Source organism: Camelus dromedarius, chromosome 11, assembly GCF_036321535.1.
Source record: "Camelus dromedarius isolate mCamDro1 chromosome 11, mCamDro1.pat, whole genome shotgun sequence".
In the NCBI taxonomy this organism is placed as follows: domain Eukaryota; kingdom Metazoa; phylum Chordata; class Mammalia; order Artiodactyla; family Camelidae; genus Camelus; species Camelus dromedarius.
In genome coordinates, this window is record NC_087446.1 from 14,916,444 (window position 1) to 14,937,693 (window position 21,250).

The 21,250-nt window shown below is 36.2% G+C and overlaps 1 protein-coding gene across 1 annotated transcript in view; it reads left to right on the top strand.

The window, feature by feature from the left end:
• TRHDE (thyrotropin releasing hormone degrading enzyme) overlaps window positions 1-21,250 on the top strand; it is a 330,639-nt gene that overhangs the window by 172,538 nt on the left and 136,851 nt on the right. The window contains exons 4-5 of the mRNA XM_010988214.3: window positions 5,365-5,519; window positions 8,504-8,617. Of these exons, the coding sequence (XP_010986516.3) occupies window positions 5,365-5,519; window positions 8,504-8,617 (269 nt within the window). The remainder of the gene's footprint in view (window positions 1-5,364; window positions 5,520-8,503; window positions 8,618-21,250) is intronic.

Consider the following 21,250-nt stretch of genomic DNA (forward strand, 5'->3'; position numbering starts at 1 on the left):
TATTGTGCAACAATTAAAACAAGTTAATTCATTGTGAATAAATCTTACTATCTCCAAAGTTAAGCAAAGAACATTTTCGTTACTGAAGATCCATTTTTTAACAGCTTCATTGAAGTGTGGTGATATGCAGTATGCTTTGCAGATTTAAAATGTCCAATTTGATGCTTTAAGATATGTACACACCCCTGAAATCATCACCATAATGAGCCTTTTCACACCCCTCAAAGTTTCCTGTTGCTATTTTTAATCCCTCCCTTCTTTGTCCCCAGGCGACTACCGATCTGCTTTTTGATTCTATAGATTAGTTGGCATTTTCTAACATTTTATATAAATGGCATGAATTATACAGCATGTATTTTTTTTTTCCTCCTTTTTACTCAGTATAACTATCCTGGTGTTCATCTATGTTGTTGCATGTGTTGATCATTTATTTCTTTTTATTGCTGAGTAGTATTTTATTGTGTGGATATACCACACGTGATCCATGTACTTGTTGATGGACATTTGATTTAATTCCAGTTTGGGGATATTGGAAATAAAACCGTTACGAACATTTGTGGACAAGTCTTTATGTGGATATATGCTTCCTGAAGATGTTCTTAAAATTTAAAAGGATCTGTGAGATTGCTTAAGTTACGAAGGTGCAGAGCAGAGAGGCACAGTTAAAAATCTCTCTCAATAGTTGTTAGAACAAAATCCAAGCTTCTTCAGTACTTTGATATAAGGTTATTGTGTTTGGAGGAACATAATCTATTGAAAGCTTTTTTCTCTCTCCTTTTTTCCTTTTGCCACCCGTAGACATAGTTTCCCATATCTGTTATAAAGTCCATGAGTGTCTGAGAAGCTGCCGCCCGTTACTGATCCCTCTGTGTTTTATTCAGTTCTCAGTCGCTTTTTCTGAATCTGGCTCCATTTGCTGGAGAGTCCTTGTCTGGTTGAAGTACAGCTTTGTTTCTCAGGTCTGACTTTTCTGCCCTCAGATTTCTGTCACCAACCTGTCACCAGCTGCCTGCTTAGGTCACTATAGCCTGAGATCTTAGGCACCAACCGTTAGCTGCCCCCTCACCACACCTCCATAGGATGCTGTTGGGTGTCTGCTGCCTGACGGCTGTACCCAGGTGCACCTCCCTCTTCCTTCCGAACTCTACATCTGGCCCATGTCTCGAGTCCTCTCTGTGCCATTTGAACCACACCAGATCCCAGAATGCGGCCAGATTTGCTCTTGGTCTTGGGGACCTGAGTACTCCAGGCTCTTGGAGAATGCCAGTGTACAGAAGTGCCTCTGGTGTGCAACAGGCTTGGTTCCGAAAAATTGTTCCCAAGTCCAAGTCCAAGTTCCTACAAGTAAATGGCACCAGACCTTCTACTACTGTTGCCATCTGCTGGTGGCAGGCAGAATTGACCCAGTGTGTTCATATTTACGGAATTTCTCAGGGCATAATCTTTTTTGTGTGTGTGTGTGTTTCAATAAAATAGTTTTATTTTCTTTAAAAGATCTTACAGTACTTTTGTTAGTCTTATACTTTATTTTCTTTTGTTCTTTATGCTGGATGTATTCTTTTATTTATTATTATTATCTATTTTATTGAAGTACAGTCAGTTAATGTGTCAGTTTCTGGTCCCAGTCATGCATATACACGTATATTCATTTTCATATTCTTTTCCATTAAAGGTGCAATCTTAAGTAGAGAGAAGTCTATCTGTTATGTACTTATACTTTGTACCACTCCTTGCATCTACACTCTATGTGCTTCAGCTGCACCGACCTTCATTCTCTTTGTTCAATATGCCACTCTTATTTCCTCCTTTGGGCTTGTGTGTTTTTCATCCCCTCTTAGGACAACCCACTTCTACAGATCTTCAGACAGCTGGCTTCTGCCGTTATTCACCCCTCAGGTGAGCTGTGATTCCCTTCGAGAGTCTGCCTTGACCCAACAACACCCCACAAGTCAGTCATTGCCTTACTCTATTATGTGTTTTTTTTAAAATAGCATTTATCATTTACTAAATTGCTTTCATTCATTTGCTAATTGTTAATTGACCTCCTCCTCCTCCACACACCCACATGTAAATATAAGAGCCATGAGAGCAGGGAATGAGGAGCTTGGAGGGTAGAACAGTGCTTCTGTTGCTCAAAGGAGATGCTCAGTAAATACATACTTGTATAAATGAATGCATATAGTACCTCTGTCTGCCTGTCGAAATCTTACTTCTCTTTGGAAGTCCAACTCAAACACTGTCTCTTTTAGGAACATCACCATGAAAGTATTTTTCTTTCTCTTCCTGGCTTACGTCACTTAGAATGACAATCTCTAGGTCCATCCATGTTGCTGAAAATGGCATTACTTTATTCTTTTTTATGGCTGAGAAGTATTCCAGAAATTGACACATTGTAACTGACTGTGCATCAATTAAAAAAAAAAAAAGAACGTCTCCAATCAGATCTGTTTTCTTTCTCTTTCACAGCACTTTTAATTTTTTCTTTATTTCTCATGTTAAGCTGTCGAGTTCCCATGCAGTGGAAACAGGGGCCACACTTGACTTATTTTAAATATACACTTCAGAGTTAAGGACATAGTAAATGCTGAGATGTTTGTTGAAGTCATGAATACATGAAAATTAACTATATTATTAGACTGCTGACCATTTAATTTTTTTCTTATTATGATATATTTAAGGCACACAGAAAACAATTAATAATATTACAAATAATACCCAGGTGCCCATTATCAGGTTTAAAAAAATGAATGTTAAAGACACATTTGAAATCTCTTACATATGACTGTCTGTGATATTGTGATTTCTAAGAAATATATTCAGGTCTTTCAGATTTTTCATATATATTTGGTCTTCATACAGAGTTCCTGGCTGGAAGCTCCCCAAAACTCTGGGAGTTTCCTAAGTGAGGAGAGCCGTAAAGTTGTTTTTTGTTATGTTATTGAAGTGACTTTCAGAACTCTTCCAGGATGGGGGCTGGTTGCCAGGGGAACCAACCTAGTGAGTGATTAGAGGGTTGGAACTTACAGTCCTACCCCCTGACCTTGGGGAGGGGAGTTGGAGAGGGGACTGGAGGTTGAGTTCAGTCGTCAGAGGCCAATGATTTAATCAACCATTCCTCTGTAATGAAGTCTCCATAAAACCCCAAAAGGAAGGGGCCCAGAGAGCTTCCAGGTGGGTGAACAGGTGGAAATCTGGGGGGAACGGCACACTCTTCACCCTTTCCCCGTCTCTTGCCCTATGCATCTCTTCCATCTGGCTCTTCCTCACATGTATCCTTTGGTAATAAACTGGTGATCTAGGAAGCTAAATGTTTCTAAGTTCTGTGAGCTGCTCTGGCAGATTAATCAAACCCAACCAAGGAGGAGGTCCTGGGAACGTCTGATTTACAGCCAGTTGGTCAGAAGTACAGATAACCACCTGGACTTTCAGTTGGCATCTGATTTGGTGGCAGTGGTCGAACTGCCAGTCTTCAGCCCATAGGTCAGAAGCAAAGGTAACAACCTGACTTGGAACTGACTTCCTAACCTGTGGAATCTGATTCTGTCTCCGGGTAGGTGGTGTCAGAATTGAGTTGAATACTAGGTCACTCTGCTGGAATCCAAAAATTGCTTATCGGTGATGTGGGGCAGCAGCCCCCCTCCACATACACATGTGTTGAAATTGGGTCCAGAAACCTAAAAGACCATCCTTCATCCCTTCCTTCTCCTTTCTTTCCTGAAGCCATCGTAATTCTGAATTTGGTGTTTCTCATTCCTGTGTGTGTGTGACTATAGGTGCATTTCACAGCACTGCCTGTCTGGGCGTGTGTGTGCATATGTGAGTATCCATTTACCACCTATGGTACTATTCTGCTGGTTTTTAAGTAGTCTGTGGTGAGGGCCATTTTACATCTTGTTTGTTGCCCCAACATTATGTTTTTCAGATTATCTGTATTGGTACATGCAGTGTTAGAGTCTAGGGGTGAGACCATTTATTTCAATCGTTGTATGGTATGCCTTTTTAGAACTATTACACAGTTCCTTTGTCCACTATCTTGATAAAACGCATTTCGTTTTCTCTTGCCACTCTCACAAACAATTCTGCAGCAAATACTCTTGTACCATTTTCCCCTTAGCATCCTAGGGAGTTACTCTAGGGTTTACATGGGGACATGATGCCAGGTTGCCTGGGTTTGAATCCTTATACAGCTGCTTGCTGGCTTTCCCAAGAAGCACTGAGTACCAGCCATTTTCAGCCCTTCTCATGAGCATGTACGCCCTACCTCAGCCCCTGGCAACAAGCCATCAGCTTGGCTTAGGTTCCTTTGACTCCAGTGGATCCTGCTGGAGCCAATTCCCAGATGCCACTGCCTGCTCCTGGAGCCAGACCCCAGCAGGCCTGTGGCTTCACATGCAATCACTACTTTGCATTTATGTACCGTTTCTGGTCCAGGGAGAGGTTTATTTTCAAGCCTGGAGATGATTTTTAGTTTTTCCTTTTAATATTTTATTCATCATTGCTATGTGTTTGGAGCAGAGGGAGTCCATCAAAGCATGAATGTACTGTGTCATCATAACCAGAAGCTGATAACACACCTCTACAACCTTTTAAAACCCAGCACAAATCTTAGCATCATCTGATCATAGATTTTTGGAGCGGGAAGGGATTTTAGAGATAATGAAGTCCAATCATCTTATTTTATAGGTGAGGGAATTGTGGTCTTGAGAAAGTAAGTGATTTACTGACGTCATATATCTAGTTAATGGTGGAGGCGGGACCAGAGCCAAAGCCTGCAGCGTCCCTCAACAGCCCTTTTGCCATTACTTCGACGATTATAGTTTTCAGTATAGAAGCTGTATTGACATGTAACATTTTATTTTTAACAGAAACCAAAAAAAAAAAAAAAAAGTCAGAATTCAGCAATTAGAAATGGGACCTGTCAGATTTTTAAATTGATGTGAGATGTTTTCTCTTGAAAAATTTTGAGGTAAAAGCAAAAGTGCAGTATTCACTGCATCGAGCTGGATATAGTTTCACTAGAAGGCACAGTGCCTTTTGACTCTGTGGATTTCTGCTGCATTCGGTTCCTTTGACTTTCTGCAACTTATAAGGGGAGGCCCATCAATCATGGTGGTGATACTTCCAACCTCCTGCAGCACTGGGTCTGCAAATGAACTGTGATGAATGGGTATGGCCAGCGTTCAGAGTGATAGCCTCTATTTCTGCTGTCCTGTAAAAATGGCAGGTAGTTTAATTTAGGGGGAAAAAATGACTAAGAAAGAGCAAGTATTCCTTCTAATGAGGATTTCTGGACTTTTGTAGGCTATGAATTGAGAATCTGGTATGTTTCTTAAAGCCTTTGGAATTGTTTTATTCTATTTCTAGATCTTTTAGCCGTGCCTAAGCACCCGTATGCTGCTATGGAGAACTGGGGACTCAGTATTTTTGTGGAGCAAAGAATACTGCTGGATCCCAGTGTTTCATCTATTTCTTATTTGCTGGATGTCACCATGGTCATTGTTCATGAGATATGTCACCAGGTATGAGAAAAAGGATCAGGTGTAAGTATAATTGCAAACCATTGAACACGTAGACTCATGTCAGATCCTTGGATTAGGAGCTACGTTGTTACCCTCCCAATTAAATTTTAATTTCTGTATGGTGCACCGTGTAGTTCCTTTTGGAAGAGATGCCGTTTTTCTCAGATGACAGCACACACGCAAGGAGACACAGGGATCGTATTGAATAAGCAACTGTCACTCAGTTTAGTTGAGGGGCGAGATGGCGGTGCCAGTCAGCAGCCTCTTTGGAGACCCAGCCCTCTCACTGTTCTGTGTTCACCTTGCTTTGCTTTCTTGTGATTATTGGTGTGGTTATATGGTAAGTGCAGGGACGGCACTGATTTATTGCATCGCTGCAAGATGCAGCGGAGTTTTGTGTACATGTCAAAATCTGCTTTTGCAGAAATCAATTTGTTATTCCCCGTCTCCCATCACACAGACACTTAGGAAGTCTTTCACTAACTCAGCCACAGACTCTTTGTTCTCCAATGATTGATATTTTTTTGTCTTGGCATGTTTAGAAATTCATATGTAAATTAGTCAGCTTTGTCGTGAAGTGAAGATAAAATTAACTTCATTTTGCTTTTATGCACTTTCTTACAATGAGGGGAAGGTATGACAGAGATTTCACAATGCTTGTTTGAATCTTGATTCCAGTGGAAAAAAAAAATACTGGAAATAAATGTTTGTGCTGATGAAAGCAGTATTTGTCCTGGTTACCAGAATCTATGGATGGTTTTTAACTGAAAACGTCAGAAATCTCCATGTGACGTCACATGACTTCAATTTGTTATAGACCCCAAATCTTTTTAAAAAGCTAGAAAAAGTTAAGAAAGAGTGAGATGGAAAATGCTGTCATGGAAAGAAGGTGGACGGCTAAATTCTAATACATGAATAGGGACTTAATGATAAAGTGTTCCAGTTTGGAAGGAAGATTATTTGTTTGATAGAATTAAGATCCAAATAGATCTTGACAGATGTGAGTAACAGGCCACATCTACGAGGATGAAATGAAATAATAAATAATTGCTCATTTGGAAAAAAAATGATAAAGTGTTCCAGCCGATATGACTATTTGCCTAATGTCCACCTCTTGCAGTGAACGTGTATGTACCTGCCGCCCTGGCCCAGTTGGACATGTGTTCCTTGCTTCAGAGATTTAATGGGATCCGGTGCAGAGACAGCCGGGCTCCTCCATTGTGCTAAAAATGGTTTCCAGCTAAACGTTACAATTCTTTGTTGCAAAAGCAGTTTCCTTTTTGGAACGTTCCTAGAAACAAGTTACAGGTAGAGTCCTGTTGAAATAAGAACACACTGATAATCGTGGTTCCTTGAACTGGATTTCGTTTGTTCCAGCTTCCAAGTTACTTTCTTCTTACAGCGTAGTGGTGCTGGGCTAACTTCCTGTGAGGAAATGAACCAGAAGCTGGGGAGAAACACGTAATAATTTCCCCCATTGCTGCCAAATTATTTTCTCCATTACCACCTCTCCCCACCTGTTTATTGTCACAATTCTTAAGACAAACTTTCAAGTTACGGAAGAAGAAACATTTATTTCTGATGGAGAATAAAAAATATGTTAAATATGATTTATTTTGTGGTCATCAGAATATTCAGGTGTCTCCATTTGTATTTCGAATGGAGATCCTCTTCAGTAAGGGATCCTTTATTATTAATATTGAAATGCTCAGTCACCCCTGCTCTTAGCTCTGGCTCCTAAAGCTGTGATCCGACGATCTGATCCTTGTCTGGCTTTTCCTTCTGTTTCTTAAGTAACTCACTCCCACTTAGAGTCTTCACACTAAAGGTTACTTACCTGTCTGGCATCCTCTTGCCCAAGGCTTTCTGCTGGCTGGCTCCTCCTTATCCTGAAAGTCTGAGCTCGAATGTCATCTGCTTAGAGAGAACCTTTTTTGCTTTTCGATGCTGAAGCCATCCTCCCCCATTCCTGTCACACTTTAATAGGATCTGAAACTGCACTGTTCATTTGCGTATTTATTTTTTATTTTCTATTTCACCTTGTTATCCCCGCCTCCACAATAAAGTGTCAGCTGCCTGAGGAGGGACACTGACTTTCATCACTGAATCCCAGGTCTTTAGGGTTAGCTCCTGGCATATAATGGGTTTTTTTTTTTTTTTTGTGGTTTTTGTTTGTTTTGTTTTTCAGGGAAGAAAAAAAGAATTCCTTTACGCTTTTGCTCACCTAGGCAAAGATTTCAGAGTCATGCTTCACAAGCTAATCAAAACATCAGTTAAAAATGACAGCATTATTTTTCCTGTAGGAATCTTAAGAGTTTTTTTTTTTGTTGTTGTTGTTGTTGTTTTGGTTTTGTTTTGGTCCAACCCTTCATTATCATAGAATCGTGGAGAGTCAGATGTGGAGCATCTTAAAAAGCCCTGAGTTCCTTTGGTCAGTGGGTATCTTCTCTGAATTGCTTCTGCCACTAGAGAGCGATGCTTCGCTACGCCCCGTGATGAGCTCACTGCCTCTAGAGGTGGTGTTTCCCATTCCCCCATTTCAGTCTGTTAGAGGGTCTCCTGCATTTTCAGCAGATGTCCACCAATCCTAATTTCCGTCCATTAGTCCTGATTTGTCCTTTGTAGGGCCCCAGGTCCCAACCCTATTCCTCTTTTACATACTAGGTCTTCAAATATTTGAAGGCAGCTGTCATCAGGTTTTTTTTTTTTTCTCCTGAGTCCTTTCTTCTCCAGGTGAAATATTCTTTTTGTGTTCCTTGATCGTTTTATTTTTGTTCTTCCCTGAATGCATTTATTAAAAACTAACGTCACCCAAGTAGTCAAATAAATCAAGTCCTGCCATGACATATTTTAAGATCACAGAATCAACTGAGGAATGAATGCCAGTTGTGATCATCATAGTCTAATACATAGTTTAATTTTGGATAAAATAATTCTGCGATAGATTTGATTTTATCTGATGCCCATTCATTTTGTCACGGCAGTGGTTTGGTGACCTCGTGACTCCTGTGTGGTGGGAAGACGTGTGGCTGAAGGAGGGTTTTGCTCACTACTTTGAGTTCGTTGGTACAGACTACCTCTACCCTGGCTGGAACATGGTAAGTGGGCTTCACTTTAATTGTTTGGAACTCCCAGTGAAAGGTTACATTGGGCTTATATTATCATCAGAGGTGACTAAAAATACCAGCTGATGCGTGAAAAAAGACTTTGATCTCCAATAAAGGAAAAGGAACCCCAAATTCAAACAGTATTCCAAAAGAATTCTCCTTTGTTTATTAGAACTAAATCGTCTGGTTAGTTATATATTGATTTCAAAATGCTATAAGTTTTCTAATAGAAATATTTTACATTAAAGTATTTGATAACAAAGACAAATAATCCTTTAAAACAGAGAAGGTAGCAGTAATTTATAAGTAATTTTTTAAGAGTATAGGATATTTCGATATATAAAAAAAGAAAACAATGTTTCTCATAGTGATAAAATCAAATTAGCTAAAATTTTTAATTGGTTTTGTTTTTACTTAAGGGTTAAGTGACTTAATAAGAGGTAGCTAACTTTGTAGAGCTTACAGCTTAGTGACCCCATCTCTAGGAACATACCTGTACCTCTGAACCTGAAGTAGGATTGTTGTCCCTTAAGCAGTGATGTTTCAGAACATCCTAGGGGAAAACAGTGGAGGGAAGGAGTCATTTTTGTAGGTCCTTGAATGTAAGTTTTTCATTTTATATAAGCTTCCCTTAATCAGTAACCGACTATGTTATTAAATAGAACCCCGGGGTATATGTTGTTTTGGAACTTCAATTTTAAATTTATTTTAAGTGGCATTACGTAAAAGTTGCAAAGTACTAACATTTATCAACTTCCAGAAGCTCAAATGTCACCTGTGATATGGCATAGGTCACAATATGGATTTATTTTACACTACTCTTTTTTGATGTTTAAATTCTTAATAATATGTGATTATCTAATTATCTGTCATGATTACAAGTATGATTTGAATACTGTTTAAACCAAGGTGAAATATGAAGTCTGTAAGTCATGATAGAACTTCTCTACCATAAATTCAGTCAACTCCTGCTGAGTAAAAAAAGTGATCTCAGAAGAAATGTTATAATTTTAATACTATATTGATATGTTTGAATCATACATCTTTGGTTATATTTTATAAAGGCAACATGGTTCATTTGCACACATGTATGAGTTAACTTTTCTTAGCCTCATGTGCCTAGGTATGTATGTATATATAATACAATTTTTAAAATCTTACTTGAACTGCCTTATTATGGCCTTGAAATTAATTAAAAATGCCTTCAAAGAACTTTGAAGAAAAATCATCAAGGCCATGCAATATTAATTAAAGTGTTTTTTAACAAATATGAAATTTGAAAGCTGAAATGTTGAAGGCTATTGAAACATTTGTAAAAATATATTTTGGTTTTTTAGTTGACTGTCACCAAATCTGTTTAAAATTTCCATTGAATTTTCATTATTGCTGTGGATTATTACTGATTCATAATTTCATTATGTTTCTATATTAAAAGATGTTTGTATTACAAATGACATGTTACTCATATAGGTAACCTTTTTTTTTTATAGCTCATCCAGCTATCCATGATAGCCTTTCTGTTCATACTCATAAAAATGTATCTGAGAATTAAAAAGTAATCAACAGAATTCTCTGACAGCATTTGATAGTTTTAACATGGCAGTATATCCCGGGTTTCAATCTCATACTGGATTTTGTCTATGAATAATTTTTTGTATTCCTTCATTATTTTTCAAATTATAAAGGAAGAGCGTTTTTGTAAGAAGTGTTGAAAGTGAATATAATAGCACATCTGACACTCTGTCCTTCGTAGAATAACGACGATGCACCGGAACTATAAAAACCTTGGGGTGGTAAGATATAAATCCATCCTTTATAACCAAAAATGGAAATTAGTGATGGACTAACCTGAGAAATGAAAGAATAAACTCCTCACAATTAATTAGGCAACAGTGAAAGCAGGTTTTATTATGATGTCTCTTTATGTTCAGATTTTTAAAGATGATTATAAATACTTTCTGATTTTTGGTTGCTGTTACTTGTTTAGTAGCTTTTAAAATTTCGTTTGTAAAGTACTTCGCTATACTAAATTTATAAAAACCTATAAGAAACTCCAAACAAATTGCTCCTCCATGGATCATTAATAGCTTCTTTGCAAACAAAATTTTAAGACTAAGTTAGCCGCATAAATAAGAGAGGATATTAAGTGACTTTAAGGCTGTGTCAGCACTGGTTTTCATAATGGCATCAGCAAAAGGGTGAAAGAAATACTGGGAAGAACAAGAGTGATGGCTGTGTCAGCAATAACTCATCCTATTGCGGTGTGCACGAAAGCTTACCTGGGAGAGCAAGGCGGGCCCCACTAGAACTTAGCCTAAAATAGAAAAACCAGACGCCAGGCTTGTGTCAGAAGGAAAGAGATTCAGGAAGCTGATCTCTTTTGCCTCTAATCTCAAAAACAGTACTTTTATTATTTAGACGCCAAGGCTTAGGCAATGAAATACAATTTCAGTTTGCCAGGGACAGTCTACCTTCGACAGAACAGCAATAAAGAAGCCGGGAATTAACTAGTATTGTTCAGAAAGCTCTTGTTCTGATTTAAGCGAGTAAACTTGTGTAGCGTGTAAAACTGTTGGTAAAATCTTACCTCTGTGTGTGTGTGTGTGTGTGTGTGTGTGTGTGTTTGTGTGTGTGTGTGTTTACAGCCAGTTTCTGATACCGAGATAATCAGTTTTTACGTTAAGAATGCTACATGGAATAAAAACTACTATGAAGTTTTTGTTCCCCCCAAAATGAATCAAGTTTACCTACCGTTGTATAGATATGGTGCTTTACAGGTAGTATGATATAAGATCAGGGGAATGGATCGGAAAGAAGAAATTCAGATTCGAAGAAAGGGATTTCACTTCTTTGACGCATCCTTATCATTTGAGAAATGAGGCAATCCCACTGACTGCATAAGTACACATAATTTTGGTGAAGATCAAGTAACTTGCGAGGTCTTTGAAATGCATGAGCCGCTATGCAAATGTGAGCAGGCATCGCGGACCTGGAAAATAATGAATGCTCCATTAGAAAGGGGCATTGATTTCATGTATAGAAGCCGTAACATTTCCAACCCTAGTAATCTATTTCGACACCCTAGATTTATAATAGCTATGTATAGATTACAAAAAATTTCTACAATCTTTGTATTTAGACTCAGTCTCACCAAATTAGTACTTAACTATATTGGCAATGTGGACTATTCTATAGGAACATAAGCTTCGTGCAAGGTTTCATTCATTGAACAGAAGTGTCAAGATCATCAGAAGCAACTTCTTCAGGTCAGGACTGGGGAGAGATTTCATGGGGCGAGTATTCCTTTTGCGTGAAGTTATTTTATCAAAGCTGATTGTTAATGGCGACATTATTGGATGCATTAAGTTACTGTATGCTATTGATAGCAGTCTTATTAAATCTTACTGTATTTCCTCCAAGGGAAAAAGAAAGGAAAGATTCGTGCAGCAGAGTTAATATCTTCAACAATTCTTGATCATTTTAATTTGAAAAAGTCTATGATAAAAAGAGTTTTAATATAGGAAAAGGATGAATAGTAAGATACAACCATGAAGAACTCCTTATTTTACAGACCTGGTGCCGATGCAGATGAAATCATATCCCCTGTGGATATTGCACAGCTTTTTCACTATAATTTGTATCTATATTGTAGATGTTTCCTTTAGTTTCCTGAAAGTAGCCTTGTAAGGACGTGCTGCTCAGATGAGAATTATTAAACATGAGTGTATGTTCTTTTATTAAATAGTTTGGGATGCTAAGGCGCTTCACACAGCAATAACTGTACACTGATAAAGTCTGCAGACTGGGAATTCTCCTTAAATTTTTATGAGGACACATACCTGGGCATAAAGATAACTATTAATAGAGAATCATGCAAATAAACTTCATTATATTAATACTTAGGATATCTCAAAGTTTATTGCCCAAAACCTTGATAAATATTCTCAGTTGTTTTTATCATAGGCAGGACTAAAATAGTAAAAATGAATTCTGCCATTAGACTCAGTATCATTTTAATGTGCTCCAGCAAAAATTACCTGCTAAATTTAATAGGCATTGCAATAAAATCACTTTACTTCTTAAATTATTTTATTTTGCTTCAAAAAGAAGTTGAGAAAATCTTTGGTGAACTGAAATATACACAGAGTTTATTGAGTTCAATTGTTTTTTTTTAAGATACACTGCTTAATTATTCTAAACAATAATAAACACTCTAAACATTCAGAGATGGGGAAATAGAAAAATAGAGAGAAACAAAAGTTTTGGTTCATATTTTACTTGTTTACCTGTTCATTTCTTAAGTCCGTCCTTGACTTAGCATCTGTAGGGGAAATGCTTTCATGTGCTTCTCAAAGTTAGTTAATATTCATTTCAGTGGTTGTTGGTATATTGGTCCTATTGCCTGTAATTTGTCAATATCAATATATTTTTTTGTCCAGGGGAGGTATGGTGTCAGAGATGAACCTTTGGGAATTAAATATTTATTTTAAAATCTTAACTTATAAATACTGAATCCCAAATACGTATATGTATATGTACACACATATAAATGATTTTCCATATAATTGTATTTTGTCTATTACGACAAAAAGTCCACATACAATATTCTACTCCTGAGAAGTCAGTAATTTGGAAGGTGATCCAATTGTTTCCGACTGGTTGGTGAGATTTTATTCTCAAATGAATGACACAGATTGAATTTAAAAGCTTCTATGGCTAATCCCAAGGGTCTATGGAATTTTCGATCCTTGTCAGTAGCTTAAAAGTGACATTTACATTGAAAGTCTAGAAGAAAAGCAGAAGGAGTGCCTGCTTGGGTCGTTTGGGGGTCACGGTCTTTAAAATGGACTTCTTTGGGCTGTCCCCTTATACTTCCCTCCTAACCACTCTGCAAAGTAATTGCTCTTTGTGCTGAAAACATCGACTTTCTTTTTTTTTTTTTTTTAAGAAAAGAGAAAAAATTATTTTTTTCTCATTTGAGAGGACCTGGGGAGCTGTGGCCGTCTATTCTGGGAGAATGGGTTGTTTTTCCTTAGCGTTAGTGGGTCTCATCGGCCACGTCTGAATTCTGAGTCCGTGTAGGAGAAGTTCTGATGGTCATAGACCCAACACACTGAGTGTTAGACTAACATTCAAAGAGCATGCAAAATAATCCGAAAAAGATGCCAGTGTTAAGAAGCAGGCCAGAGACTTGGAGTCCATCTAAAGGTGACTGAAGAGATGCTAAGAATTTCTAGCAAAGAGGAACAGTGAAAACAGGCACTACTTCTGTTATACTAACGTGTTAAAGATACTCTCCCCAAGGCTGATACAGCAACACAATAACTCACTGTGTTGACATCGCCTCCTTTTAGGACCAATTCTGTGCATTTTACAAACTCCTGTACTGGTGAGCTGGTAGCTCTGGGAGGGATTATCTGTTAGGAAGAAGAATGAGTAAGGCTGAGCATTTGTTAATTGTGGATGTACATGAACTGATTTAGAAATTTGATGGCACAGATACCTTTCTGAGGATAAAAGAACAACTGAAGTACAGATAATACAGTCATACTTCTGTTTACATTTGCATTTCTTTTATAAGAAACGAGACTTGGCCTCACAGTTGTATGGAAAATGGAGACTTTTAAAGAGCATGTTTTCAAGGTGTGTTAAATCTCAGAAAATGAAAGTCTGCTTCATTTGCTGATTGAAATGGAAGACCGACTTTTATTAAGTGAGGTATCTTTAGAAAGAGAAGAAAAGCAAACGTAATTCATTAGTATTCACATATATTCACATATACTTCTGTATGTTCAGGTATGTATCTGGGAGGCTTTCTTAGTTACAGTACCTCCCATTTTCTTTTCTTTTTTTTTTTCCCATTTTCTTTTCTGTATGAATTTTTAAAATTTGAAACAAAGCTGCAAATTGAAGTTTCATGTATGTTCTTAAAGGATGATTTTTTAAAAAGCCATTGACGTTCAGAAAGACACTAAGTGTTTCAGGTTTTGTATATTTTTAAACTTAGAGATAAAAGATAAATGAGCGTTCCCTTTGGAAGAAAGTATTTCTTCCAAAGGCCATATTCAGGTTTGCATGGTGTCAAGGTCTTCCTGCATCTTCTTAGGAATTTCAAAAGCAACCAATAAATTGATAGGATTAGACACTTTCTAAGAAGAAAACCGTTGCGGAATCTGGAGCCTAACAATAATGCTATGCTGTCTTTTCATATCTAGAAATATTGCAGGGAAAATTAACCCATTCATTCCCTTCTTATGGAAGAGCAGTTTGTAAGCAAAATATTCCAACTTGCTAAAAATGGTTAGACGTTTCTTGATAAACAAAAAAAGCGATGATGCCAAAAACTTATACCAAAATAAGGAAATGTTCTGTTTGACATCATTGTTCTCAAATATTTATTATTTGCAAAAGCAGATTATACCAGTTTAATCTGTCACTTTGACCATCGCTGGTAGAAACGTTTATCTTCCTATGATATATGAACTGTTCACCATGAATTATTCAGTGTTTTTCCAGATGTGTTAAAAAGAATTTGCTCTGCAAGACCTGTAACATGAGTACAACCAAAAAGGAAAGTTGGGGACCGAGAGGGCAGCCAAAGAATAATCATTAATTTTCTAATTATTAATCATCCTTAACCAGGCAGCTGTATGTTTTAAAGGACATTAGAACACAACTCATTTCTGAGCAAGGAGTGACTGTCTCAGTCCGTAGCACTTTATGGGACCCTTTTTTTTTTTCCTTTTCATCAAGGTTACTTTAGCACTGTTAAGATGTTACTGGACAAGGATGTGATAAATGAAAGTAGTGAGTTCAAGTGATATGAATCAAAAAATGTAAAGAGCTTCCCATCAAGAGAAAGCAAAAAAGCAGTAAGATAATTTGAGGTTGATGAAGATTTTTGCCTCAGTTACTCCAGTAACGCTTAATAATAATAATAATTATAAATAGTAAATAGTAAAATAAAATAAATAAAAATAACACTTAAAATAATGAAGACTTATGTCGCATTTGCTGTGAACCGTGAAACACTTTACATGTGTGGATTCACTGTGAAACAGAGAAAGACATTCTGCTAGGTAACTTGAAAGTACACTTCTCTGTTACCATTTTTCTTAGGAGTCTAAGAGTATGGTAATGGTTAGACTACCACCACTCAGGCGCCTCTCCTCAGCTATGAATCCAAAAAGATGACTTTGAGTAGAACACGTTTTGACATTGAGCTAAATAATCTCTGTGGATCCACCATTCGCAAATTTAAGTAAGCCCCTTTTGAAACTATTTATATCTTTAGCTTTTTACCTCTCCCTGGCGCTGATGAAATAAAATCCCTTCTAATGATTGGAGTGTCATCTTTTGTCATATTTGTCATTAAAAATTAAGATATGTGGAAATGCTTTCTTTGCTCTACTTCAAACCCACCTGTGCCCAATTAATTCCTTTAATCATTTTATTTTCTCTTCTCCATATTTTATTTATAGTTCAGAGATGCCTTTCTTGAGTGCTGTGATCATTAATTTTATATACACTAGCTTGGTGGATTGCTGCCCTTCTTTTTTTGCCATTCCATTCAGTCATACATTTAATTCATTCTGTTTATCAATTCATTCAAAGAATTCTCAAGTACTTAAAATAAGGCATTCATTTTTCCAATTTCTATGGACTAAATAAACCTCATGGTAATATTAGTACTAACCTGCTACATATTACTTTCTTAATATATACTGCGTTTTCCCTTTAGTGTGGTAGCTTCAGTTAAGAGGTGTAGGTCAATGTAGAGTTTTGTTTTTTTGTTTTCTTTGAGGTGGTGGCTTTTGGTTGACCAACCAAGTCTCTGTCAGAAGTTGTTCTGGTTATGAGCTCAAAAACACAGATACATAACCTCAGTCACACTGTTCATATTCATAGATGTTTGGAAAATGAAATTTAATGAGTTAAATCTCACAGGGTTAGCCAAATGATGGAACAGGAAGAACACTTAGCAACCTATTATTATTTTTATATTACATGGCTCAAATATGTTCTCTAATATTAGCTCAGATTTTTATTTTATTTTTTTATGCTCAGTTAAGTTCTATTCTTCCCCTAAGTCTTCAGCTTTGCTTGGAAAATAAGTCCTTTAAAAAGAAAGACTTTTGTTCTCTTGGGTGTAGTGGTGGTGGTGGTGGTGGTATGGTGGGATATTTTCATTTAGATATTATTTATTTCCCTAGTTTTTTGATTAAGGATAAGGTTAGTTTGCGCCTTCAGAGCAAAACTTGGCTTGATTACATTATCTTCCTAACTATCCACACAGTCAGTCCAATTTGAAGGAGATTAAATGCAATACGCAACTGAAGAAGACTAATTTGAAAATGAAAATTTTCAAACAAATTTTCTTTACCTTACTTTTTAAGATAATAAGGAGCTTTTCTTGGACTCTTTGGCTTCTTTTGAGAGCTGTTGTGTTTTGTCACTTCCCAGGCCTGAACATACTTCGGCTTCTCAGGACAAAATGATATTCTATTCATTGCTAAGCATTTTGTTGGCATTTTTTTGGTCCCCAGTTGACAAATTATTTCCGGGGATTAATCTATATTGACTTGTTCATTTTTTCAATATAGAACAAACATTTTATTGGCTGCTCAATTTTTGCTAGTTCTTTGCGAGAGATGGGGAGCAGAGATGAATATCAAATATCAGTGTCCTCAGAGTCTCATAGATCTGTTTTACCAATTTAATTAAATTATTTTTGTCACAGTGCTGTTGCTTTACAGTTTCCTGGAATGAAGTGCGAGTCCTTTTGTTCTGCCTGTCCCGTGGATTGAAGTTTTGATTCTCTTGACACTTAATAGCTGTAAGACTTTGATTCTCTCTACCTTCAAAATATGTCTGAAATCCCTGTGCTGTAGTTTTAAGAGTCAAATTTTTATTCTCATTATTTTATTCTCAATATTATTATTACTGTTAGGTATATTATACTTAAGTATAATAGTACCAACTTTACCAAAAATGATTCCCCTTTGGAATAGCTTGTGAATCATATATTAAAAATTAATAAGAGCAAAGAAATTGCCTTCACATGATACTTCTGAATGATCCTGGAATGATGGTAATTTAATATTTTTGCACTTAGAAATGGATTGCTAGTCCAGATTTTGCACCCTGAATTGTGAAGATTTTCATTGCTCGTTTTACAATCAATTCATGAATATTATGGTAGTTGATTTTGAGATATAATAATACGTAAGCTTTGGGAATAAATACGAAACGTCCTTTCTGAATTGGTTAACTTTCTGGGCCATAACACTCTATGTATTCTGGAGTTGTTTGCTATGGGTCACTAAATCTTTCAAATTTGGAAGAAAAATTAATGCTTTTTATTTTATTTGGACCTTTGCAGGCTTCTATGATCTGGCAACTAATGCAGAGTTTTATTAGGCTACCTTATTTAATGAACTGACCATTTATATCACTAAGTATTGAAATTAAAGTACAAAAATGTGTTATTTAATACATTTCATTAAGTTAATAACAATTTTGTTACAGAATTAGGGTCAGTTGATTTATTATTTATTTCGCAAATTAAAATAAAATAAAATGAATTAACTACGTGATAACCGTGTTAATAAGTTCTGGGGGTTAATTACCTTATTTGGGGAATTATTCCAAATGGTGTAAGAAGGTTTCCGTTAGGATTTAAATAAAAATTGAATTTATTTAAGATGATTAGTCAGTATGTATTTAAAAATACTCTGACTTATATTTTATCAGTCAAATATTATAGTGCCTTGATTAGCTTATTATTAATGTGTGCAAAACATAGAGACTTCTCGTGATGGATGTGAGAAACAAGTGTGTGACTATCAGAAAAGATTAGCAAGTCTGATTTTATCGAAATGACTTACCAGCTTGTCAAAACAATTAAGCATGGAGATAGAGGAAGATTCTTACTGCCAAAGTAGAGATAAATTATTGAAAAGATGAAGAAACTATCATCTCTCTACAGAAAGGATCCTGAAGTGACATGTAGATGATTGAGTATGAGTTCATGGTAGCTAGCAACGGGCAGGAAGTAAATCTCCCCCAGTAGACAGTAGGCTTCATCAGGTTAAGGACTGTTTATTTTACCATCATTTCTCAGCATTTAACCCAAAGTATAGCATCTGTGAGGTATTCGGTAGTAAAAGTCTGGCCAAAAGTTAAAATTCTGAAATGAAGGTCAACAGATCATTTATGAAAGATTATAACAGTTTTTGTATCTACATAGGACCTCACTCATTGAATTAAAAAGGATATGGAGATTAAAAATATATAAAACTCCATTGGTTAAGTGTTTGAAGGAAAACAGAAGGAAAAAAATGTCAAGAAATCTTAAAAAATAAAGGGAAGCTAAATGATATGAACATTTTAAGAACACACAGCATATGGTGGTTGTTCACTGTGATTTTTTTCGGGGTCTGCTAGAATCAGAATGAGCCGTGTAATTAGACAACCTGTTCATAATTATTACTGTGATTGACATTATTTGAAGCACATTCAAGATTGTTCTGTAAAACCCAGGATTATCATAATTAATGAATATGTAAATGACTAACTGATTGAAACTTCTGCCATATCAATACTGCTATATCATTAAGGTTTTTGAGTAAATATGAAGAAGGCTCAGGATTTAGTTAAATACAATGCAGTACGTTTTGTGTTTCATTTTCCCGTAGCTGTGTCACCTCTTGGATAACATGAGAGGTGACACATTCAGCCTGGATGTTAGAAACAAAACATAAGGCAGCCGAAGGAAGTAGTCATTGAAGAGATTCACAGTGTAACCCACTTTCTCTGTATTAGTCATGTTTGAGAATACTCTCAAACAGTTCATAAAAACTTGTGCAGGGAGTTATTTGGGGTTGTGACAGGCTTATAAAGTCATCTAAATAGGCTTATAGATATAATTGCTTTTTTAGTTCCTGGGTTGACTAAGGCGTCTTAGAGCATTTGTGGCTTGGCAGTAGATGAAATGTGGTTGACAGTTAAAAGAACATATAGAACATATTTTGGTTACTTATTGTGAAGCTTGTGTGAAATCACAGAATAATGTTATGTCAGTAGAGATCTGCCTGGATTATTATGTTCATGTACCACTTTCTGCAGAAGGTTATAGGAACAAATACAGAGGTAAAATTTTAACACAGTGCTTGTTTCATTGTAGGCGTTAACGGTGATTCTTTCTAAAATTATTCTTCAATGCCTACTGTATATGTGTGTGTTTACCTAACTTTGAATTTAATGTAAGTGGACTGCTTTAACAAGCTGCACGTAAGAATGATTATTAATGTCTTATGCGTGTGCATTTTAAACATGCGATTTTGAAATGTTATTTTTTAAGAACATGACTATATAGAGCAAAATTTATTTTCACTAGCTTTTGGTTTTATTTCATTTATTCTTATGATTTAGCAGTCTATCAAGTGTTAACTAATCAGCTAAACAATGATGTATTTCACAAGTACACCTAGCTAACTTTCAACTGAGTAAAGCTTGAAATGCTTTTGGACATTTTAGAATCTTAGAGAAATAGGATGAAGTAGATAAAAATGACTGACATAGTCAAATTCTTTTAATATTTTAGGAAACTTAGAATCCAAATAATTTCTAATTTTTACAAATATGGCGTTGTGTTGTGTGTTTACAAAAGATGAGCGTTGCCAAGTCACAGAGATACCATATCACATAAATTAAACCTGAGAATATTTTTCCCCAGTAGGTTTGCTTTTCTCATTTCAATTTTTGATTGTATTCCTCTCCTTTAACTTGTCATGATTTGAATAAATCATGAAGAACAAGAGAGAAGCAGCCAAAATGCGCAGTGCTAGGTATAACTATATCCCTTGTTCTAGTCCTGTGTCAGCAAGGGGTTCAGATTAGTAGTGATTCATGTGGCATTTTGTTGTACCTATGAAATCTTAAAAGTCTTTATCTCATGGTGGTATAGATTCTCAGAGACATGAAATATAAATGGCATATCTTATTTCTTCTTTTTTTTTAATAGATCAGTTGAGGTCGAATCAACAGGGTCATAGACACTGAAAGCATTTTTGCACAACTTTCTCTCTATTCTCTACTCCTATAGTGCTTTGGCTACAAACACTTTACCCATCAAATAGCATTAATGAGTTGTACATGTATCTGTCTTCCTCATCATATTGGGAGTTGCTTGGAGGCAAGAACTGTGTCCCAAATGCATTTTGTTTCCCAGTCTCGAACATACAGAGGTTTCGTACACAATCAGTAAACATGTATGGAATTAGATTGCATTGTTTACATCATTTTCTTCAGAGCATTCTTGCTGACTCCATGGATAAGAAGAGTACCTTTATCTGTATCCAAGAGGATATTGTCAACATTAAAAACTGAGACAAGACAGTACCTTAAATAAAGAAATGAAAATACTGAAAAAGGAAGTATTGACATCTATTTGGTTATCTATATGTGTATCTATATACATATTTACTTCTGTATCTGTGTTTATACTTACGTCTGAATCCACATTCAATTCATACCTTTTGGAAATCCAAAGTAAATATCTTGTTTGATCACCATTGGTCATCACAAAATTGAACTAAATTTTTGAGAACTAATTGGTATACT